The 26,071-nt window shown below is 40.1% G+C and overlaps 1 protein-coding gene across 2 annotated transcripts in view; it reads left to right on the forward strand.

Annotated features, from left to right (window-relative positions):
• The window catches only part of LOC139406365 (neuroplastin-like), a 56,177-nt gene that overhangs the window by 6,409 nt on the left and 23,697 nt on the right, over positions 1–26,071 (forward strand). Inside the window, exon 2 of one of the 2 annotated variants that reach the window (XM_071148890.1) lies at positions 15,070–15,411. The exons of the other annotated variant lie outside the window; for it this stretch is intronic. Coding sequence (XP_071004991.1) covers positions 15,070–15,411 — 342 coding nt within the window. The remainder of the gene's footprint in view (positions 1–15,069; positions 15,412–26,071) is intronic. 2 annotated transcript variants of the gene reach the window in all.

Below are 26,071 nucleotides of genomic sequence, written 5' to 3' on the forward strand. Positions count from 1 at the left end.
TTTTCTCTTTTAATTTGCTGACGTACACACACACTCCCCTCCCACACATTTGAGTCAGACTGTCACTTGAGTCTGTCTGGCTCTATCTCCAATCATCTTTTTCCTTTCTCCTCACCTCCTTCTCAAAACCACAGGAAGAAAAGGCCTTAGGGAAGGAAGGAGGCGAGGACAGAGGAGACCCTGTGTTGGTACCCTGGTTAAACTAGATGGGAAAAACGTTGCTGTTGTTTTACTTCACTTAGTGAGCAAAGCTTTCCATCTTGTTCAACCAGACTGTGTTGTGGCAATTCATGTGTTGTGGCAATTCATGTGTTGTGGCAATTCTTTTAACAATGACTCTCAACACGGTGTGTGTATGTGCGTTGTGTGTGTGTGCAAGTGTTCCACTTGGCCTCAATGCCAGTAAGGTATTGGGTGATTCCACTCCAGCGTTTTGTTTTGGGAGGGGTGTCTCAGATTGTTCTGGAAATTCTCACATAGAAACTTCATTAGGAGGAAGGATGTTTGATATGATTTTTTAATTTTTATGTTGAAATTTACTGTTTTTATTAAGCTCCATGTAGACCTACAGTGTAGACACGCCTCCTGTGACATGCAAACCTTACCGGCCACGTGGCGTGCACTCCTCAATAAATGTACACTACCGTTCAAAGGTTTAGGGTCACGTAGAAATGTCCTTGTTTTTGAAAGAAAAGCACATTTTTTGTCCATTAAAATAACATGTTAATGTTGTTAATGACTATTGTAGCTGGAAATTGAAGATTTTTAATGGGAAATCTACGTAAGTGTACAGAGGCCCATTATCAGCAACCATCACTCCTGTGTTCCAATGGCACATTGTGTTAGCTAATCCAAGTTTATAATTTTAAAAGGCTAATTGATCATTAGAAAACCCTTTTGCAATTATGTTAGCACAGCTGAAAACTGTTGTTCAGATTAAAGAAGCAATAAAACGGGCCTTTAGACTAGTTTAGTATCTGGAGCATCAGCATTTGTGGGATCGATTACAGGCTCAAAATGCCCAGAAACAAAGCACTGTCTTCTGAAACTCGTCAGTCTATTCTTGTTCTGAGAAATGAAGGCTATTCCATGTGAGAAATTGCCAAGAAACTGAAGATCTCGTACAACTCTGTGTCCTACTCCTTTCACAGAACAGCGCAAACTGGCTCTAACCTTAATAGATCGAGGAGTGGTAGGCCCCGGTGCACAACTGAGCAAGAGGAAAAGTACATTAGTGTCTAGTTTGAGAAACAGACACCTCACAAGTCCTCAACTGGCAGCTTCATTAAATGGTACCCGCAAAACACCAGTCTCAACGTCAACAGTGAAGAGGCGACTCCTGGATGCTGCTTCTAAGCAGAGTTCCTCTGTCCAGTGTCTGTGTTCTTTTGCCCATCTTAATATTTTCTTTTTATTGGCCAGTCTGAGATGTGGCTTTTTCTTTGCATCTCTGCCTAGAAGGCCAGCATCCCGGAGTCGCCTCTTATTGTCATTATACAGACAGCATGATACAGACAACATATTGATGTCATTATACAGACACCATGACACAGACAACATATTGATGTCATTATACAGACAACATGATACAGACATATTGGTGTAATTATACAGACAACATCTTAGTGTCATTATACAGACAACATCTTGATGTCATTATACAGACAACATCTTGATGTCATTATACAGACAACATCTTGATGTCATTATACAGACAGCATGATACAGACAACATATTGATGTCATTATACAGACACCATGACACAGACAACATATTGATGTCATTATACAGACAACATGATACAGACATATTGGTGTAATTATACAGACAACATCTTAGTGTCATTATACAGACAGCATCTTAGTGTCATTATACAGACAACATCTTAGTGTCGTTATACAGACAACATCTTGGTGTCATTATACAGACAACATCTTAGTGTCATTATACAGACAACATCTTAGTGTCATTATACAGACAACATCTTAGTGTCATTATACAGACAACATCTTAGTGTCATTATACAGACAACATCTTAGTGTCATTATACAGACAACATCTTATCTTGGATGTCATTATGTCATTATACAGACATCTTAGTGTCATCTTAGTGTCATTATACAGACAACCATCTTGGATGTCATTATACAGACAACATCTTAGTGTCATTATACAGACAACATCTTAGTGTCATTATACAGACAACATGATACAGACAACATCTTAGTGTCATTATACAGACAACATGATACAGCCAACATCTTAGTGTCATTATACAGACAACATGATACAGACAACATCTTAGTGTCATTATACAGACAACATGATACAGACAACATCTTGATGTCATTATACAGACAACATGATGCAGACAACATCTTAGTGTCATTATACAGACACCATCTTGGATGTCATTATACAGACAACATCTTAGTGTCATTATACAGACACCATGATACAGACAACATCTTAGTGTCATTATACAGACACCATGATACAGACAACATCTTAGTGTCATTATACAGACAACATGATACAGACAACATCTTAGTGTCATTATACAGACAACATGATACAGACAACATCTTAGTGTCATTATACAGACAACATGATACAGACAACATCTTGATGTCATTATACAGACAACATGATACAGACAACATCTTAGTGTCATTATACAGACAACATCTTAGTGTCATTATACAGACACCATGATACAGACAACATCTTAGTGTCATTATACAGACACCATGATACAGACAACATCTTAGTGTCATTATACAGACACCATGATACAGACAACATCTTAGTGTCATACAGACAACATGATACAGACAACATATTGATGTCATTATACAGACAACATGATACAGACAACATCTTAGTGTCATTATACAGACAACATCTTAGTGTCATTATACAGACACCATGATACAGACAACATCTTAGTGTCATTATACAGACACCATATACAGACAACCATGATACAGACAACATCTTAGTGTCATTATACAGACACCATGATACAGACAACATCTTAGTGTCATTATACAGACACCATGATACAGACAACATCTTAGTGTCATTATACAGACAACATGATACAGACAACATCTTAGTGTCATTATACAGACAACATCTTAGTGTCATTGTACTCCTTTTCGTGTGCTCTAACATATGGAATATGTCTAGATTCTGAAATACACATCTTCACATTAATTTATTCAAATTAGAAAATAGGAATATCTCAAAAGTACCCTTTTTTTGATTTTGTACATGTTGACACATATTATTTAAAACAATGTACTGTACATCAAGTACATCAAATGTACAGAGTGGGTTCTCTGCTAATTATGTAAGTAATCATCAATTATTTCAGCACCACCAACACAGTGAATGGGGAAAATGGATTAAAAGGGATCTCCTTCTGCTGGTTATTTGCTGACTGCAATCCTAAAGGAGGGATGTGATTGGTTTATGACTTATAATGTCAATGTCTATTTGCTGACTGTGCAATCCTAAAGGAGGGATGTGATTGGTTTATGACTTATAATGTCAATGTCTTTGTTATTCAATGGGTAAGTATCAGAGAAATCACTGATTTCACTGATTTCACTGAAATCACTGATTTGCTGACTGTGCAATCCTAAAGGAGGGATGTGATTGGTTTATGACCTACAATCACTGGATTCTCTGGTCCCACCTCACGACTTTCTCTAAACTGTTGTGTTATCTGTTGTTTGAGTTGTTCTTACACCCATGTTGTGTAGTAACACTGGTCTTTAATGTCTGTTGTTCTTTATGCCCCTTTTTGATGTGATACATTTCTTTTGACATTTTTGCAGACACAACGCAACCTAACTCAAACCCAAAAGAAAGTCCTAACCTAACCCCACCACCCACTACCCTCTCTCCCACCCTAGCAGTCCCAGCCCCCGACACGCCCCCAAAAGGTAAAATAAAGAAGAAGGAGAAACGGTTAAGGTCTTCAAAAGAGGTCAAGGGGGGGGGGGGGGGGAGTTGTGTTTCTCAAGAGCAAGCAGGTTGGTATTTATAGCTGTATTTTTCTACTGGAAAATGCTTAAAAAGGCCACATACAAGGATTTTAATTTCCTAATGTTGTTACCATTTGTAAACAAAACAGTTATAAATAGTAACGTGCGTTCTCTTTCTCAAACATAACCGTATAAACCCCTCAGCTTTACCTTGACATCATTTTAAGACCTTATCTGTAACCCTCTTGTTATACTGCAAGTCTCTCTCTATTTGAACGGAGAGTTTAAATACGTAGTATTTTCTCAGAACACAAACCCATATGCCTTATTCTAGCTCTGTTTGAACAGAGAGTTTAAATACGTAGTATTTTCTCAGAACACAAACCCATATGCCTTATTCTAGCTCTGTTTGCGACACGTAGCCTAGCAGTTAAGTGCTGTTGGCCCAGTAACCGAAAGATCGTTGGTTCAAGTCCCTTAGCCGGCTAGGCGAAAAATCTCTCAATGTGCCCTTGAGCCAAGGCACTTAACCCTAATTGCTCCTGTAAGAGCATCTGCTAAATGCTATCATTGACCTTGTTCTAACTTCGACTATAGCTCGGTTCATATATTTAACATTTTCTCAGAACCACCTCAAGAAAAGGCCTGAAGGCCTGTATAGTTCAAAGCTGAATTTATTAATCAGTGCTGAAATTAGTTTTTTTTTCTTCCTCAACCAGGCTCTGAATGTATTTTATGAGAATGTCACACTAGTAACTGAGAAAATAGCTGAGATGAGGAAAATGCATTTTTCCTTGTTGAAAGATGATTTATTGTATTGCTGTACAAGGTACAGTAGGACTGTAACGATGGGTTTGTGTTGTGTTTTTGACATCTCTTTGTGTAGGGCTATCTGTGTGGTGTGGTGTGTGGTGTGGTGTGGTGCGGTGCGGTTTGGTGTGGTGCGGTGCGGTGCGGACAATATGATATTATCACGATACGATATTACCACAATACGATATTATCACGATACGATATTACCACAATATGATATTATCACGATGCGATATTACCACAATACGATATTACCACAATACAATATTTTATTTCACCTTTATTTAACCAGGTAGGCAAGTTGAGAACAAATTCTCATTTACAATTGCGACCTGGCCAAGGTAAAGCATATTATCACGATACGATATTACCACGATACGATATTATCACGATGCGATATTATCACAATACTTAGGTGCCAATACGTTATGTACTGCGATTCTCATGATTCTATATGTTTTGCGAGTCGATACTGTGATTTTATTGCAATTCTATGTTCCAAACGTATTGCTCACTATATGTCTGCTACAGAGGGACGAGAGAGAGAGATGTGAGAAAACTAGTTTTGATCAGTCAGGGAAATAAAAGCGCTAAAAATAAATTGTCTCCCTATTTAAAAAGAAGATGGAGAACAAGCTATGAAGGAAAAATACAGGAGTTTTAGTGCAGGGACAGACAACTAGTTATGACGGATAAATACAGGGGTTTTAGTGCAGGGACAGACAACTAGTTATGACGGATAAATACAGGGGTTTTAGTGCAGGGACAGACAACTAGTTCTGAAGGATAAATACAGGGGTTTTAGTGCAGGGACAGACAACTAGTTATGACGGATAAATACAGGGGTTTTAGTACAGGGACAGACAACTAGTTATGAAGGATAAATACAGGGGTTTTAGTGCAGGGACAGACAACTAGTTATGAAGGATAAATACAGGGGTTTTAGTACAGGGACAGACAACTAGTTATGAAGGATAAATACAGGGGTTTTAGTGCATGGACAGACAACTAGTTATGAAGGATAAATACAGGAGTTTTAGTACAGGGACAGACAACTAGTTATGAAGGATAAATACAGGGGTTTTAGTACAGGGACAGACAACTAGTTATGAAGGATAAATACAGGGGTTTTAGTACAGGGACAGACAACTAGTTATGAAGGATAAATACAGGGGTTTTGATACAGGAACAGCCAACTAGTTATGAAGGATAAATACAGGGGTTTTGGGGCAGGGACAGACAACTAGTTATGAAGGATAAATACAGGAGTTTTAGTACAGGGACAGACAACTAGTTATGAAGGATAAATACATGGGTTTTAGTACAGGGACAGACAACTAGTTATGAAGGATAAATACAGGGGTTTTAGTGCAAGGACAGCCAACTAGTTATGAAGGATAAATACAGGGGTTTTGGTGCAGGGACAGCCAACTAGCACAACAATAATATAGAGATATTGTCAAAACGATACGATACAAAATAGTATCCTGACATGTGACTGTATAGATTTTGTTGACCTCATCACTAGTTATAATGCATTATAAGACTTGTCATGAGCATGTATTCTAACCAAAATATTGTAAAATAAGTTAATATTTTCTAGAAATAGGCATGGGAATAATTGACGAGACAACCCATATTCAAGAGTAGCTTAGGAAAATAACCCCATCTAAAAACATTTTGAATGACCTTAAACTGAGTGATGCTTTGTGACATCCCTCTGGTAGTGGAAAAAAACAGACAGACAGACAGACAGACAGACAAACAAACTTGGGGAAACAATAGAAAAATACTGTTTTGTCATCTCCTAATGATCCTAACTTGATAACAACCAGATAGTAATTTTACACGGAGAGGCATTTCATATTGTTAGCCTCATAATAATACATTATAAAGTAGTAAAGTGTTCTCCTGTTTATGCCAGAGGCTGGAGGAGGCACCTAGGGGACCTGTCACTATGGAGGCACATCCGAAACTAGAGGGACAGAACACTGAGCTGCAGCAAACTAGACATCTCTCTCATCTCTCTCATCTCTCCCTCTCTGCTCTCTCCTCTCTCTCTGCTCTCCCTCCCCCCACTCGCTCTCTCTCTCTCTCTCTCTCTCTCTCCCTCCTCTCTCTCTCTCTCTCCCTCCTCTCTCATCTCTCGCTCTCCCTCTCTGCTCTCTCTCCCTCTGCTCTGCTCTCCTCTCTCTCTCTCTCTCTGCTCCCCCCCCTCTCTCTCTCTCTCCTGCTCTCTCTCCTCCCCTCTCTCTTTCTCATTTTCTCCCTCTCTCGCACTCTCTCAATCGCTCTCTTGCTCTGTCTGTCACTCTTTCTCCATCACTCTCCCTCCCTCTCTCCGGCTCTCTCTATCTCTCTGTCTCTCGTGTTCTCTCTCTCTCTCGCACTCTCTTTCTCCCTCCCTCCCTCTTTTTTCTCTCTATCTCCCTCTCCCCTCTCTCTCTCACTCTCTCTCTCTCTCTCTCTCTCTCTCTCTCTTTCTCTCTATCAGACTGCACAGCACAGCACATTGCCTAGCCTCAGCTACCTCCTCTAAGTAGCCGTGTAATCAATTGTTGTTCTCTTCTCCCAGGTCTATTGTTTTTTATATCTCAAGGAGACAGAACTCAACAACATCTTCAGATATCAGTATTGGACTGCTATTTGTACTGAGGGTTCTCTTTGTGTAACCTACTACTGTAGCGTTTGACGAGCTAGTCATCTCTATATTCTGTGAACTATAGATCACGTCATTTATATATGTTTTGTAGGTTGTCAGTGTTTCCATAGGAAGAGGATGATGTGCAGCATCAGGATGGAAATTACTCGAAGTGATGACAAGGTCATTGATTCACATCCTGAGTCGCTATGACAGACAGTATTTATTTTGCGAGCAAAGCAAATAACTCATTAACCATGTGTCCTTCCCTTTTATTGAGCTCCACAATAATAATGTGGATCAGACCTTTTTATTGAGCTCCACAATAATAATGTGTCCTTCCCTTTTATTGAGCTCCACAATAATAATGTGGATCAGACCTTTTTATCGAGCTCCACAATAATAATGTGGATCAGACCTTTTTATCGAGCTCCACAATAATAATGTGGATAATTTCTGAGAAAAGAGGAATTTGCAAATGATTGATCTTTATGTAATACTACTCAGTTGCTTCCTGGCTGGTGGCATTGTAGATTACATCAGATTGTAGCATCTTTTAATAATTCACACTGGGAATTAGCTTGCCATCTTGGCCGCAACATAAATACGTACAAGACTTTTTGCACAGTGTATTCTGTCGGTGTACTAGCAATCAAATTCAATCGGCCAATCAAATGCATTTTATAAAGTTGTTATTTACATCAGTAGTTGTCACAATGGGCTTTACAGACACCTAGCTTAAAACCCAAAAGAGCCTAGGAATGCAGATGCACAGTGACTAGCATCAGGGTTGGGGTCAATTCTGAATTGAATTCAATTCAACCCATGAATTGAAATTTGAATGTGAATTAGCCACACACCACAGGAAGCAGAATTCGAATTGAATTTGAATGACAGGAATTTGAATTTAATTCCAACCAATTCAAATAAATTCAAACTGGAAACTTGTAAGTTATCATTCCTTTGACAAATATTTTGACAGAAGCATCTGTCACCTCTAAAGAATACAGATACCATTTCAAATATTAGCTTGATGAAAATCGAAGATGGTTTCTATTGTTGTCATGAGATGTTAGATTCCCTTTCGTTGTGTTCCGAGTGGTTGATCTAATGTATTCTGGAAAAGGTATTTTTCTCATATTTTATAACTTAATCATTTCAATTATTGAAGGCAGCCTATACAATGATCGTACAATATTTCCACATCACTGTAATTGTTATAAACTTGTTGAAGGATAATGAGTTTTAAAAATGAAATGTTTAAAGAACATGTTAAACTTAGTATTGATAGCATGATATAAAAATAACTTTTTACACATTTTGTTACGTTACAGCCTTATTCTAAAAAAAGGATTAGATTAGATTTCCCTCATCAATATACACACAATACCCCATAATGACATCACAATACCCCATAATGACATCACAATACCCCATAATGACATCACAATACCCCATAATGTCATCACAATACCCCATAATGACAAAGCAAAAACTGGATTTAGATTTTTTTTTTTTAAACTGAAATATTCTATTTACATAAGTATTCAGACTCTTTACTCAGTACTTTTTTGCTATGCTATGGCAGTACTGTTATTTTTCTGTTCCCCCAAAAAGTAGTGCACGACATAGGGTGCCATTTGGGCCTCATTAGGCATCCTCAGAGTCGGGGGATAGGAATGACTATCGTCTGACATTTTGAATGACAATGTCTCAGAAATAACAGGTATAGAAATTCGAGATCGTATTGAGGTCACTGCCAACTGATACTCAGACAGACAGTGAATGTTGACGTTTACGGTCTCTTCTGGATGATTTAATATTAATACTAATTATAGATAATAATCGTATTAATACTCATTATAAATAATATAGAGGATTTATTATAATGAGACCTAAAGACGTTTTTTTTCTCCTGTAGAACATTTAAAAAAATAAAAACGTTTTACCTTTATTTAACTAGGCAAGTGTCATGATGTTGCCCTCTTTGGGTACAGCGAGCACCATCCCCCTCTCTCTGCCTCCTACAACCAGTTTCATAGAGAACAAAGGAATTTCTTCCACCTCACAGAACTTGAGGTCCGAACAACATTTATGTTCCGGAGAAGGTATAAAAGATGGGTGAAGAATCCAGCTACGAACTGGTCCGTTTGGTACAAGTTTGTAAAACTCATGGGAGACGGTGCGGCCACATTACCATAACGCTGTTTATATAATAGCCTCAGATTTGAGGTTTACATCTAATTGTTGTATAAGATGAATGAGTGAGGATGATACTGTTTGTAAAATTGTGAAATGTGATTTTGGACTGTTTAATGAAGGATACTCCAATTCCCTTTTGAGTTTAACTAAATCAGAGGACCGCCCATGAGCACAGTTATGGTCGGGCATCCTTGGACAGGCCCTTTTCTGCCCTTCCGAATAAAACCCTCACTCGGGTTTTCTATCATCAGCCCATGTTTTTCTCCATTACGAGAGGACAAAGGTTGAGATGATTGCTAAATCTTTTAACCATACCACGTGGTTAAACTCTTAGACTATCAATACCGACAGAATAAGAACAAGTCTTTGATATCAATTACTAGTCTGCAGCTAGGAATTCGGTATCATTGAACGCGAAGACCGACAACTGCCGAACCATCCATTTTATAAGGACATGAATGAATGTCACTCTGAACTACCCACTCTAACCACGGCAGAGAGAGCGAGGGAGAGAGCGAGAGAGAGAGAGGACGGAAACTATCCAACAGAAACTAACTTTTCAGCAGAGATCCCGACGACACACTGAGCGTAAATATAATATTGATTGCAATTGTTCCCAAATGAGTGAGCGTTCATGTGCAAAGGATTAGCATTTCAATGTTATAATTATCAACTGTGTGTTGTCTTCTCAGTCGACCCCCACATCCCTTTTGTACAACAAGCAGCCATGCCGATTTAGCCCACTAGGGCACATTCCCCTAACATTTCTTGTAACCATATTTACTTTGTTTGTTTGTTTATGCATTTCTGTGAATTACTTAGTTCGTAAATAAATTATTTAAGACAATTGATGTATGGATGACTCATAGTGAAGACAGGGTTCGTGCAGATAACCAACAATTTACGGAATGAGACTAACGTGAGGTAAAATAAATAATTCATTAATTCGAAGACTAATTGATCAGATATAAAATATCTGAAAAGTTATATTAGGAAATTATAACTTTGTAATCTGAATATTTTCCTTGGTGCCCCCCTAATTCCTAGTTAATTACAGGTACATGATTATTCAGTTTAATCGCGTAATACTAATTACCGAGAATCTTTGATAAAAACTAAAAGTCTTCATTTAATGATAGTAAAGACACAACACAAGTCAGTTAAGAACAAATTCTTATTTTCAATGACGGCCTACCGGGGAACAGTGGTTTAACCGCCTTGTTCAGGGGCACAGTGGTTTAACTGCCTTGTTCAGGGGAACAGTGGGTTAACTGCATTGTTCAGGGGCACAGTGGTTTAACTGCCTTGTTCAGGGGAACAGTGGTTTAACCGCCTTGTTCAGGGGAACAGTGGTTTAACCGCCTTGTTCAGGGGCAGAACGACAGATTTTTACCTTGTCAGCTCGGGGGATTCGATCTTGCAACCATTTTGGGTTACTAGTCCCAACTAGTCCCAACGCTCTAACTACTAAGGAATCCCATTTAGCCGCCCCATTTAGGTCACTGACGGTGTAACACAAAGGTTGTTACGTTTTTATTTATTTTTATTTTACTCAGTTGATCGCTGTCTGGTTTCTAACATCACCATATTATTTGCTGTCATCTTTTTTCTGATTCTGATTGAGTCTACCTTAGCCTTATGATTTAAGATTTGACTTCTCTTTTTTTCCCTCCCAACTGATTCCTTTCGTTTATCCTTTCTCATTCTCTCACCTTTTCATCCATCCTACACACTTACCCTTTATCTCTACCCTCCCCGGCTCACTTGGATGGTTACACACTATTCTCCTTTGGGATGGCAACACTCCTCCTGTCCTGTGGATGGCAACACTACTGTCTACTCTCATCCTCTCCTGTGGATGACAACACTACTCTCATCCTCTCCTGTGGATGGCAACACTACTCTCTACTCTCATCCTCTCCTGTGGATGGCAACACTACTCTCTACTCTCATCCTCTCCTGTGGATGGCAACACTACTCTCTACTCTCATCATCTCCTGTGGATGGCAACACTACTGTCTACTCTCATCCTCTCCTGTGGATGGCAACACTACTGTCTACTCTGATCCTCTCCTGTGGATGGCAACACTACTGTCTACTCTCATCCTCTCCTGTGGATGGCAACACTACTGTCTACTCTCATCCTCTCCTGTGGATGGCAACACTACTGTCTACTCTCATCCTCTCCTGTGGATGGCAACACTACTCTCATCCTCTCCTGTGGATGGCAACACTACTCTCTACTCTCATCCTCTCCTGTGGATGGCAACACTACTCTCTACTCTCATCCTCTCCTGTGGATGACAACACTACTCTCTACTCTCATCCTCTCCTGTGGATGGCAACACTACTGTCTACTCTCATCCTCTCCTGTGGATGGCAACACTCATCCTCTCCTGTGGATGACAACACTACTGTCTACTCTCACCCTCTCCTGTGGATGACAACACTACTCTCATCCTCTCCTGTGGATGGCAACACTACTGTCTACTCTCATCCTCTCCTGTGGATGGCAACACTACTCTCATCCTCTCCTGTGGATGGCAACACTACTCTCTACTCTCATCCTCTCCTGTGGATGGCAACACTACTCTCATCCTCTCCTGTGGATGGCAACACTACTCTCTACTCTCATCCTCTCCTGTGGATGGCAACACTACTGTCTACTCTCATCCTCTCCTGTGGATGGCAACACTACTCTCTACTCTCATCCTCTCCTGTGGATGACAACACTACTCTCTACTCTCATCCTCTCCTGTGGATGGCAACACTACTGTCTACTCTCATCCTCTCCTGTGGATGGCAACACTCATCCTCTCCTGTGGATGACAACACTATTGTCTACTCTCACCCTCTCCTGTGGATGACAACACTACTCTCATCCTCTCCTGTGGATGGCAACACTACTGTCTACTCTCATCCTCTCCTGTGGATGGCAACACTACTCTCATCCTCTCCTGTGGATGGCAACACTACTCTCTACTCTCATCCTCTCCTGTGGATGGCAACACTACTCTCATCCTCTCCTGTGGATGGCAACACTACTCTCTACTCTCATCCTCTCCTGTGGATGGCAACACTACTGTCTACTCTCATCCTCTCCTGTGGATGACAACACTACTCTCATCCTCTCCTGTGGATGGCAACACTACTCTCTACTCTCATCCTCTCCTGTGGATGACAACACTACTCTCTACTCTCATCCTCTCCTATGGATGGCAACACTACTGTCTACTCTCACCCTCTCCTGTGGATGGCAACACTACTACTCTACTCTCATCCTCTCCTGTGGATGGCAACACTACTCTCTACTCTCATCCTCTCCTGTGGATGACAACACTACTCTCTACTCTCATCCTCTCCTGTGGATGGCACTACTCTCTACTCATCCTCTCCTGTGGATGACAACACTACTCTATACTCTCATCCTCTCCTGTGGATGGCAACACTACTCTCTACTCTCATCATCTCCTGTGGATGGCAACAACACTACTGTGGATGGCAACACTACTGTCTACTCTCATCCTCTCCTGTGGATGGACAACACTACTGTCTACTCATCCTCTCCTGTGGATGGCAACACTCATCCTCTCCTGTGGATGACAACACTACTCTCATCCTCTCCTGGCAACACTACTCTCTACTCTCATCCTCTCCTGTGGATGGCAACACTACTCTCTACTCTCATCCTCTCCTGTGGATGACAACACTACTCTCTACTCTCATCCTCTCCTGTGGATGGCAACACTACTGTCTACTCTCATCCTCTCCTGTGGATGGCAACACTACTGTCTACTCTCATCCTCTCCTGTGGATGGCAACACTACTGTCTACTCTCATCCTCTCCTGTGGATGACAACACTACTGTCTACTCTCATCCTCTCCTGTGGATGGCAACACTCATCCTCTCCTGTGGATGACAACACTACTCTCATCCTCTCCTGTGGATGGCAACACTACTGTCTACTCTCATCCTCTCCTGTGGATGGCAACACTACTCTCATCCTCTCCTGTGGATGGCAACACTACTCTCTACTCTCATCCTCTCCTGTGGATGGCAACACTACTCTCTACTCTCATCCTCTCCTGTGGATGACAACACTACTCTCTACTCTCATCCTCTCCTGTGGATGGCAACACTACTGTCTACTCTCATCCTCTCCTGTGGATGGCAACACTCATCCTCTCCTGTGGATGACAACACTACTGTCTACTCTCACCCTCTCCTGTGGATGACAACACTACTCTCATCCTCTCCTGTGGATGGCAACACTACTGTCTACTCTCATCCTCTCCTGTGGATGGCAACACTACTCTCATCCTCTCCTGTGGATGGCAACACTACTCTCTACTCTCATCCTCTCCTGTGGATGGCAACACTACTCTCATCCTCTCCTGTGGATGGCAACACTACTCTCTACTCTCATCCTCTCCTGTGGATGGCAACACTACTGTCTACTCTCATCCTCTCCTGTGGATGACAACACTACTCTCATCCTCTCCTGTGGATGGCAACACTACTCTCTACTCTCATCCTCTCCTGTGGATGACAACACTACTCTCTACTCTCATCCTCTCCTATGGATGGCAACACTACTGTCTACTCTCACCCTCTCCTGTGGATGGCAACACTACTCTCTACTCTCATCCTCTCCTGTGGATGGCAACACTACTCTCTACTCTCATCCTCTCCTGTGGATGACAACACTACTCTCTACTCTCATCCTCTCCTGTGGATGGCAACACTACTCTCTACTCTCATCCTCTCCTGTGGATGACAACACTACTCTATACTCTCATCCTCTCCTGTGGATGGCAACACTACTCTCTACTCTCATCCTCTCCTGTGGATGGCAACACTACTCTCTACTCTCATACTCTCCTGTGGATGACAACACTACTATCTACTCTCATACTCTCCTGTGGATGACAACACTACTCTCTACTCTCATACTCTCCTGTGGATGACAACACTACTATCTACTCTCATACTCTCCTGTGGATGACAACACTACTCTCTACTCTCATCCTCTCCTGTGGATGACAACACTACTCTCTACTCTCATACTCTCCTGTGGATGACAACACTACTCTCTACTCTCATCCTCTCCTGTGGATGGCAACACTACTCTACTCTCATCCTCTCCTGTGGATGGCAACACTACTCTCTACTCTCATACTCTCCTGTGGATGACAACACTACTCTCTACTCTCATCCTCTCCTGTGGATGACAACACTACTCTCTACTCTCCTCCCCTCCTGTGGATGGCAACACTACTCTCTACTCTCATCCTCTCCTGTGGATGGCAACACTACTCTCTACTCTCATACTCTCCTGTGGATGACAACACTACTCTCTACTCTCCTCCCCTCCTGTGGATGGCAACACTCCTACTCCACTACTCCACCTCCATAGCTGGCTTTGTGAAGTCTCCCCTGTCTGAGACCAAACTAACAGGCGACACCTTTGAGTTGTACTGTGACGTGGTCGGTAACCCGACCCCAGAGGTCCAGTGGTGGTACTCTGAGATCAACCGGGCCGACTCCTTCCGCCAGCTCTGGGACGGCGCCCGTAAACGTCGCGTGTCCATCAACACGGCGTACGGCACCAACGGCGTGAGCGTTCTGGGCGTCACGCTTCTCGGTCTGGAGGATTTTGGGACGTACGAATGTCGGGCCAGTAATGATCCAAGGCGTAACGATCTGCACCAAAACTCTGCCTGGATCAGAGCACAAGCTACCATTACTATGCTGCAGAGTGAGTGGTCAGAGACAGTAGAGTAGCCATCACTGTATTATATCATGTTATATCGTATTACATCGTATTACATCGTATTACATCGTATTACATCGTATTACATCGTATTGTATTGTATTACATCGTATCAAATCGTATTGTATCATATTGTATTACATCGTATTTTATCGTATTGTATTGTATCATATCGTATTACATCGTATTGTATCATATCGTATTGTATCATATTGTATTACATCGTATTTTATCGTATTGTATTGTATCATATCGTATTACATCGTATTGTATCATATCGTATTGTATCATATTGTATCATATCGTATTACATCTTATTGTATCATATCGTATTACATCGTATTGTATTACATCGTATTTTATCGTATTGTATTGTATCATATTGTATTACATCGTATTGTATCATATCGTATTACATCGTATTGTATCGTATTGTATTGTATCATATTGTATTACATCGTATTGTATTACATCGTATTGTATCGTATTGTATTGTATCATATCGTATTACATCGTATTGTATCATATCGTATTACATCGTATTTTATCGTATTGTATTGTATCATATTGTATTACATCGTATTGTATTACATCGTATTGTATCGTATTGTATCGTATTGTATTGTATCATATCGTATTACATCGTATTGTATCATATCGTATTACATCGTATTTTATCGTATTGTATTGTATCATATTGTATTACATCGTATTGTATCGTATTGTATTGTATCATATTGTATTGTATCATATTGTATTACATCGTATTGTATTACATCGTATTGTATCGTATTGTATTGTATCATATTGTATTACATCGTATTGTATTACATCGTATTGTATCGTATTGTATTGTATCATATTGTATTACATCGTATTGTATTACATCGTATTGTATCGTATTGTATTGTATCATATTGTATTACATCGTATTGTATTACATCGTATTGTATCGTATTGTATTGTATCATATTGTATTACATCGTATTGTATTACATCGTATTGTATCGTATTGTTGTCACGGCTGTCGTGAGGAGAGGACCAAGGTGCAGCGTGGTAAGCGTACATTTTCTTTATTGAATCAAAATGACGCCAAACAAAATAATAAACACAACAAAAACAAACCGTGAAGCTCAAAGTCAAAGTGCTCTAAACAAAATCAACTTCCCACAAAGACAGGTGGGAAAAAGGGTAAATAAGTATGGTTCCCAATCAGAGACAACGATAGACAGCTGTCCCTGATTGATAACCATACCCGGCCAAAACATAGAAATAGAAAATCATAGAAACACAAAACATAGAATGCCCACCCCAACTCACGCCCTGACCAAACCAAAATAGAGACATAAAAAGGATATCTAAGGTCAGGGCGGGACAGCTGTATCGTATTTTATAGTATTACATTGTATTGTATCATATTGTATCGTATTACATCATATTACATTGCATTGTATTACATTGTATTGTATCATATTGTATTGTATCATATTGTATTGTATCATATTGTATTGTATTGTATTACATTGTATTATATTGTATTGTATCATATTGTATTGTATTACATTGTATTGTATCATATTGTATTGTATCATATTGTATTGTATCATATTGTATTGTATCATATTGTATTGTATTGTATTACATTGTATTATATTGTATTGTATCATATTGTATTGTATCATATTGTATTGTATCATATTGTATTGTATCATATTGTATTGTATTGTATTACATTGTATTATATTGTATTGTATCATATTGTATTGTATCATATTGTATCGTATTACATCATATTACATTGCATTGTATTACATTGTATTGTATCATATTGTATTGTATCATATTGTATTGTATCATATTGTATTGTATTGTATTACATTGTATTATATTGTATTGTATCATATTGTATTGTATTACATTGTATTGTATCATATTGTATTGTATCATATTGTATTGTATCATATTGTATTGTATCATATTGTATTGTATTGTATTACATTGTATTATATTGTATTGTATCATATTGTATTGTATCATATTGTATTGTATCATATTGTATTGTATTGTATTACATTGTATTATATTGTATTGTATCATATTGTATTGTATCATATTGTATTGTATCATATTGTATTGTATCATATTGTATTGTATCATATCATATTGTATTGTATTACATTGTATTATATTGTATTGTATCATATTGTATTACATTGTATTGTATTGTATTACATTGTATTATATTGTATTGTATCATATTGTATTGTATTATATTGTATTGTATCATATTGTATTGTATCATATTGTATTGTATCATATTGTATTGTATTGTATTACATTGTATTATATTGTATTGTATCATATTGTATTGTATCATATTGTATTGTATCATATTGTATTGTATCATATTGTATTGTATTGTATTACATTGTATTATATTGTATTGTATCATATTGTATTGTATCATATTGTATTGTATCATATTGTATTGTATCATATTGTATTGTATTACATTGTATCATATTGTATTGTATCATATTGTATTGTATTACATTGTATCATATTGTATTGTATCATATTGTATTGTATCATATTGTATTGTATCATATTGTATTGTATTACATTGTATCATATTGTATTGTATCATATTGTATTGTATCATATTGTATTGTATCATATTGTATTGTATTGTATTACATTGTATCATATTGTATTGTATCATATTGTATTGTATCATATTGTATTGTATCATATTGTATTGTATCATATTGTATTGTATTGTATTACATTGTATTATATTGTATTGTATCATATTGTATTGTATCATATTGTATTGTATCATATTGTATTGTATTACATTGTATCATATTGTATTGTATCATATTGTATTGTATCATATTGTATTGTATCATATTGTATTGTATCATATTGTATTGTATTGTATTACATCGTATTGTATTACATTGTATTACATTGTATTGTATCATATTGTATTGTATCATATTGTATTGTATCATATTGTATTGTATTACATTGTATCATATTGTATTACATTGTATTACATTGTATTGTATCATATTGTATTGCATTGTATTACATTGTATTGTATCATATTGTATTGTATCGTATTGTATTGTATTACATTGTATTGTATCATATTGTATTGTATCATATTGTATTACATTGTATTACATTGTATTGTATCATATTGTATTGTATCATATTGTATTGTATTACATTGTATCATATTGTATTGTATCATATTGTATTACATTGTATTACATTGTATTGTATCATATTGTATTGTATCGTATTGTATTGTGTTGTATTACATCGTATTGTTTTGTATCGTAATACATCGTATTTTATTGTATTACATAGTATTGTATTGTATCGTATTATTTTGTAAATATAGTCTGACAACACAGCAGACTGGCAAACACACAGTCAATTGAGAAATCACCTAACTAAACTAAACACAAATGAGAAGAAACTATACTATGGAACAGAGATAAATTATATAAAGAATGATAGTTAAAAGCTCTGGAGTACTTCAATGAAATTCTAGACAAGAAAGCAAACTCGGCTCGATTTTCCATCTAGGCAGATGGCCTGTTCATAACAAAACACATTTTTTTTGGTAAGATTAGCAAACTTGGGTATGGCATGCAAACAAAACATGCTGAACCTTCATAATCATGTATAATGGACCCAATAATGAAAGACAAGCTCTTTGAGTTCCACAAAGTGGGTGTGGAAGAGGGGAAGAATTGTTGCTATCTCTAAAAAAATATATACTTTTTATATATTTTTTACCTTTATTTAACTAGGCAGGTCAGTTAAGAACAAATTCTTATTTACAATGATGGCCTAGGAACAGTGGCTTAACTGCCTTGTTAAATAAGGACAAACCACCTGATACCGACAACATGGATAGTAAATTGCTAAGGTTGGTAGCGTAATACATTGTGACTCCTGTTTGCAACATTTTCAATTTAAGCCTAGAAGATGGTGTGTGCACTCAGAGGGAGGCAGAGGTCATTCTGCTGACCCTAGTATAGCAGAGCACCCTTTTAATGGTTCAAACAGCCAACCAATCAGCTTGCTGCAAATGCTTTCAGCTTGCTTATAGGGAAGGGCTTCTCAACATGCTCGGCACTGACACAAATGACTGATTGTTGACTGAAAGAATGTGATAGTGAGACGATTGTGGGAGCTGTTTTGCCGTATTATAGATTGAGAGATACCTAAAAAACTGAGGGTTTTCGTTAATGGAAGCCTCTCTAATGCAAATTCAGTTGAGTGTGGTGTACCCCAGGGCAACCGGCTAGGGCCATTATTGTTTTACTGTTTTTACAAATGACCTTCCACTGACCTTGAATAAAGGGGAAAGGGAGGGGGTACCTAGTCAGTTGTACAACTTAATGTCTTCAACTGAAATGTGTTTTCTGCATATACCCCAAACCCCTCCGAATCAGAGAGGTGGATAAAGCTTGTGTGTCTATGAACGCTGACGACTCAACATTAAACACGTCCACTGCAACAGTAAAATAAATAACTGAGACGCTTAACATAGAGCTCCATTCAGTTTTAGAATGGATAATTAGCAATAGTGCTAATTATTTCAAAAACTAAACTAATAATTTTGGGACAAATCACTCGCTGAATGCTAAACCTCGTTTAGATCTATTATTGAGTAATGTGGCTATTGAGCAAGTTGAGGAGACTAAACTGCTGGGTGTAACCCTAGATAGCAAGTTTTCATAACATACAGTGCCTTGCGAAAGTATTCGGCCCCCTTGAACTTTGCGACCTTTTGCCACATTTCAGGCTTCAAACATAAAGATATAAAACTGTATTTTTTTGTGAAGAATCAACAACAAGTGGGACACAATCATGAAGTGGAACGACATTTATTGGATATTTCAAACTTTTTTAACAAATCAAAAACTGAAAAATTGGGCGTGCAAAATTATTCAGCCCCTTTACTTTCAGTGCAGCAAGCTCTCTCCAGAAGTTCAGTGAGGATCTCTGAATGATCCAATGTTGACCTAAATGACTAATGCAATCCACCTGTGTCTCCGTATAAATGCACCTGCACTGTGATAGTCTCAGAGGTCCGTTAAAAGCGCAGAGAGCATCATGAAGAACAAGGAACACACCAGGCAGGTCCGAGATACTGTTGTGAAGAAGTTTAAAGCCGGATTTGGATACAAAAAGATTTCCCAAGCTTTAAACATCCCAAGGAGCACTGTGCAAGCGATAATATTGAAATGGAAGGAGTATCAGACCACTGCAAATCTACCAAGACCTGGCCGTCCCTCTAAACTTTCAGCTCATACAAGGAGAAGACTGATCAGAGATGCAGCCAAGAGGCCCATGATCACTCTGGATGAACTGCACAGCTGAGGTGGGAGACTGTCCATAGGACAACAATCAGTCGTATATTGCACAAATCTGGCCTTTATTGAAGAGTGGCAAAAAGAAAGCCATTTCTTAAAGATATCCATAAAAAGTGTTGTTTAAAGTTTGCCACAAGCCACCTGGGAGACACACCAAACATGTGGAAGAAGGTGCTCTGGTCAGATGAAACCAAAATTGAACTTTTTGGCAACAATGCAAAACGTTATGTTTGGCGTAAAAGCAACACAGCTCATCACCCTGAACACACCATCCCACTGTCAAACATGGTGGTGGCAGCATCATGGTTTGGGCCTGCTTTCCTTCAGCAGGGACAGGTAAGATGGTTAAAATTGATGGGAAGATGGATGGAGCCAAATACAGGACCATTCTGGAAGAAAACCTGATGGAGTCTGCAAAAGACCTGAGACTGGGACGGAGATTTGTCTTCCAACAAGACAATGATCCAAAACATAAAGCAAAATCTACAATGGAATGGTTCAAAAATAAACATATCCAGGTGTTAGAATGGCCAAGTCAAAGTCCAGACCTGAATCCAATCGAGAATCTGTGGAAAGAACTGAAAACTGCTGTTCACAAATGCTCTCCATCCAACCTCACTGAGCTCGAGCTGTTTTGCAAGTAGGAATGGGAAAAAATTTCAGTCTCTCGATGTGCAAAACTGATAGAGACATACCCCAAGCGACTTACAGCTGTAATCGCAGCAAAAGGTGGCGCTACAAAGTATTAACTTAAGGGGGCTGAATAATTTTGCACGCCCAATTTTTCAGTTTTTGATTTGTTAAAAAAGTTTGAAATATCCAATAAATGTCGTTCCACTTCATGATTGTGTCCCAATTGTTGTTGATTCTTCACAAAAAAATACAGTTTTATATCTTTATGTTTGAAGTCTGAAATGTGGCAAAAGGTCGCAAAGTTCAAGGGGGCCGAATACTTTCGCAAGGCACTGTATAGGCTCTATGGTTTCTAAAATGGGATGAGGTCTGTCCGTAATGGGGCGTTGCTCTGCCTTCTTGACGTCTCAGTTGACCAGACAGGTCCTTCAGGCCGTAGTTTTGTTGCACCTGGACTACTGTACAGCTGTGTGGTCATGTGCGGCAAAGAAGGACATAGGTGAATTGCAATCAGTCCAGTAACAAAGCAGAACGTATCACACTTAGATGTACTGTACATGGGGGGAAAGTGTCCGTAAAAATGCATGTCAGTCTCTCCTGGCTCAAAGTTGAGTGATTGACTGCATCTCTATTGGTCTTTGTGCGAGGTATTTATGTGTTGAAAGTACCGAACTGTCTGTTCAAGCAGTTGGCACACAGTTCACACGCTCATCGGTACAACACAAGACATGCAACCAGCCGTCTCTTCACAGTCCCCAGGTCCAGAACAGAGGCTGGGAAACGCACAGTGTTAAATAGAGCCACGACTACATGGAACTCTCTGGTAACCCAGGTAACTCAAACAAGCAATAATACCAGATTAAAAGAACACTTTACCTCACAAAGGGGACTGTGAAGAGCCATTTGATATGCCTTGTATTGTAATGTGCACTGTATTATGTATTAGACCTAGATATCGTGTGTATGTGCTGATATGTAGGCTATGTGTGACATTTTAAATTTATGTATTTCAGTCCTGACTAATAATATTCTGTGTTATCTATTATGTCATGTTTCATGTGGACCCCAGGAAGAGTAGCTGATGCCTTTTCAACAGCTAATAGGGTTCCTAATGAATATCAAATACCAAATCACCAACCATACACCCTGAAAATGAATAAACAGCAGAGCTCTCCCTCTGTGCCTCCCCCATACATCCTGAAAATCAAGAACGATCTCCCTCTGTGTCTCAGCTCCTTAGTTAGCAGCTTCACTAGACCTCCCAGTGTACCCCATGCAGCCTCCTAGGTCTTGCAGCTTCTCCCAGTGTACCCCATACAGCCTCCTAGGTCTTGCAGCATCTCACAGTGTACCCCATACAGCCTCCTAGGTCTTGCAGATTCTCCCAGTGTATCCCATGCCGCCTCCTAGGTATTGCAGCTTCTCCCAGTGTATCACATGCAGCCTCCTAGGTCTTTCAGCTTCTCACAGTGTATCCCATACAACCTCCTAGGTCTTGCAGCATCTCCCAGTGTATCCCATGCAGCCTCATAGGTCTTGCAGCTTACACTGAGACCATAGTGTTAAGTAGAGGTCCCTCCCGTCTACACTGAGACTATAGTGTTTAGTAAGGTTCCCTCCCTCCCGTCTACACTGAGACCATAGTGTTAAGTAAGGTTCCCTCCCTCCCGTCTACACTGAGACCATAGTGTTAAGTAGAGGTCCCTCCCGTCTACACTGAGACCATAGTGTTTAGTAAGGTTCCCTCCCTCCCGTCTACACTGAGACCATAGTCTTAAGTAAGGTTCCCTCCCCCCCGTCTACACTGAGACCATAGTGTTAAGTAAGGTTCCCTCCCTCCCGTCATATCTACACTGAGACCATAGTGTTTAGTAAGGTTCACTCCCTCCCGTCTACACTGAGACCATAGTGTTTAGTAAGGTTCCCTCCCGTCTACACTGAGACCATAGTGTTTAGTAAGGTTCCCTCCCGTCTACACTGAGACCATAGTGTTAAGTAAGGTTCCCTCCCGTCTACACTGAGACCATAGTGTTAAGTAGAGGTCCCTCCCGTCTACACTGAGACCATAGTGTTAAGTAGAGGTCCCTCCCGTCTACACTGAGACCATAGTGTTTAGTAAGGTTCCCTCCCGTCTACACTGAGACCATAGTGTTAAGTAGAGGTCCCTCCCGTCTACACTGAGACCATAGTGTTAAGTAAGGTTCCCTCCCTCCCGTCTACACTGAGACCATAGTGTTAAGTAGAGGTCCCTCCCGTCTACACTGAGACCATAGTGTTTAGTAAGGTTCCCTCCCTCCCGTCTACACTGAGACCATAGTGTTTAGTAAGGTTCCCTCCCGTCTACACTGAGACCATAGTGTTAAGTAAGGTTCCCTCCCCCCCGTCTACACTGAGACCATAGTGTTAAGTAAGGTTCCCTCCCTCCCGTCTACACTGAGACCATAGTGTTTAGTAAGGTTCCCTCCCGTCTACACTGAGACCATAGTGTTTAGGAAGGTTCCCTCCCGTCTACACTGAGACCATAGTGTTAAGTAGAGGTCCCTCCCGTCTACACTGAGACCATAGTGTTAAGTAGAGGTCCCTCCCGTCTACACTGAGACCATAGTGTTTAGTAAGGTTCCCTCCCGTCTACACTGAGACCATAGTGTTAAGTAGAGGTCCCTCCCGTCTACACTGAGACCATAGTGTTTAGTAAGGTTCCCTCCCGTCTACACTGAGACCATAGTGTTTAGTAAGGTTCCCTCCCGTCTACACTGAGACCATAGTGTTAAGTAGAGGTCCCTCCCGTCATCTACACTGAGACCATAGTGTTTAGTAAGATTCCCTCCCTCCCGTCTACACTGAGACCATAGTGTTTAGTAAGGTTCCCTCCCGTCTACACTGAGACCATAGTGTTAAGTAGAGGTCCCTCCTGTCTACACTGAGACCATAGTGTTAAGTAGAGGTCCCTCCCGTCTACACTGAGACCATAGTGTTAAGTAGAGGTCCCTCCCGTCTACACTGAGACCTTAGTGTTTAGTAAGGTGCCCTCCCATCTACACTGAGACCTTAGTGTTTAGTAAGGTTCCCTCCCGTCATCTACACTGAGACCATAGTGTTTAGTAAGGTTCCCTCCCTCCCGTCTACACTGAGACCATAGTGTTTAGTAAGGTTCCCTCCCGTCTACACTGAGACCTTAGTGTTTAGTAAGGTTCCCTCCCGTCTACACTGAGACCATAGTGTTTAGTAAGGTTCCCTCCCGTCATCTACACTGAGACCATAGTGTTTAGTAAGGTTCCCTCCCGTCTACACTGAGACCTTAGTGTTTAGTAAGGTTCCCTCCCATCTACACTGAGACCTTAGTGTTTAGTAAGGTTCCCTCCCGTCATCTACACTGAGACCATAGTGTTTAGTAAGGTTCCCTCCCGTCTACACTGAGACCATAGTGTTTAGTAAGGTTCCCTCCCTCCCGTCTACACTGAGACCATAGTGTTTAGTAAGGTTCCCTCCCGTCTACACTGAGACCATAGTGTTTAGTAAGGTTCCCTCCCTCCGTCTACACTGAGACCATAGTGTTTAGTAAGGTTCCCTCCCGTCTACACTGAGACCATAGTGTTTAGTAAGGTTCCCTCCCTCCCATCTACACTGAGACCATAGTGTTTAGTAAGGTTCCCTCCCGTCTACACTGAGACCAAAGTGTTTAGTAAGGTTCCCTCCCTCCCGTCTACACTGAGACCATAGTGTTTAGTAAGGTTCCCTCCCGTCTACACTGAGACCATAGTGTTTAGTAAGGTTCCCTCCCGTCTACACTGAGACCATAGTGTTAAGTAGAGGTCCCTCCCATCTACACTGAGACCTTAGTGTTTAGTAGAGGTCCCTCCCGTCTACACTGAGACCATAGTGTTTAGTAAGGTTCCCTCCCTCCCGTCTACACTGAGACCTTAGTGTTTAGTAAGGTGCCCTCCCATCTACACTGAGACCTTAGTGTTTAGTAAGGTTCCCTCCCGTCATCTACACTGAGACCATAGTGTTTAGTAAGGTTCCCTCCCGTCTACACTGAGACCTTAGTGTTTAGTAAGGTTCCCTCCCGTCTACACTGAGACCATAGTGTTTAGTAAGGTTCCCTCCCGTCATCTACACTGAGACCATAGTGTTTAGTAAGGTTCCCTCCCGTCTACACTGAGACCTTAGTGTTTAGTAAGGTTCCCTCCCATCTACACTGAGACCTTAGTGTTTAGTAAGGTTCCCTCCCGTCATCTACACTGAGACCATAGTGTTTAGTAAGGTTCCCTCCCGTCTACACTGAGACCATAGTGTTTAGTAAGGTTCCCTCCCTCCCGTCTACACTGAGACCATAGTGTTAAGTAGAGGTCCCTCCCGTCTACACTGAGACCATAGTGTTTAGTAAGGTTCCCTCCCTCCCGTCTACACTGAGACCATAGTCTTAAGTAAGGTTCCCTCCCCCCCGTCTACACTGAGACCATAGTGTTAAGTAAGGTTCCCTCCCTCCCGTCATATCTACACTGAGACCATAGTGTTTAGTAAGGTTCACTCCCTCCCGTCTACACTGAGACCATAGTGTTTAGTAAGGTTCCCTCCCGTCTACACTGAGACCATAGTGTTAAGTAAGG

This window comes from Oncorhynchus clarkii, chromosome 4, assembly GCF_045791955.1.
Source record: "Oncorhynchus clarkii lewisi isolate Uvic-CL-2024 chromosome 4, UVic_Ocla_1.0, whole genome shotgun sequence".
Lineage (NCBI taxonomy): Eukaryota > Metazoa > Chordata > Actinopteri > Salmoniformes > Salmonidae > Oncorhynchus > Oncorhynchus clarkii.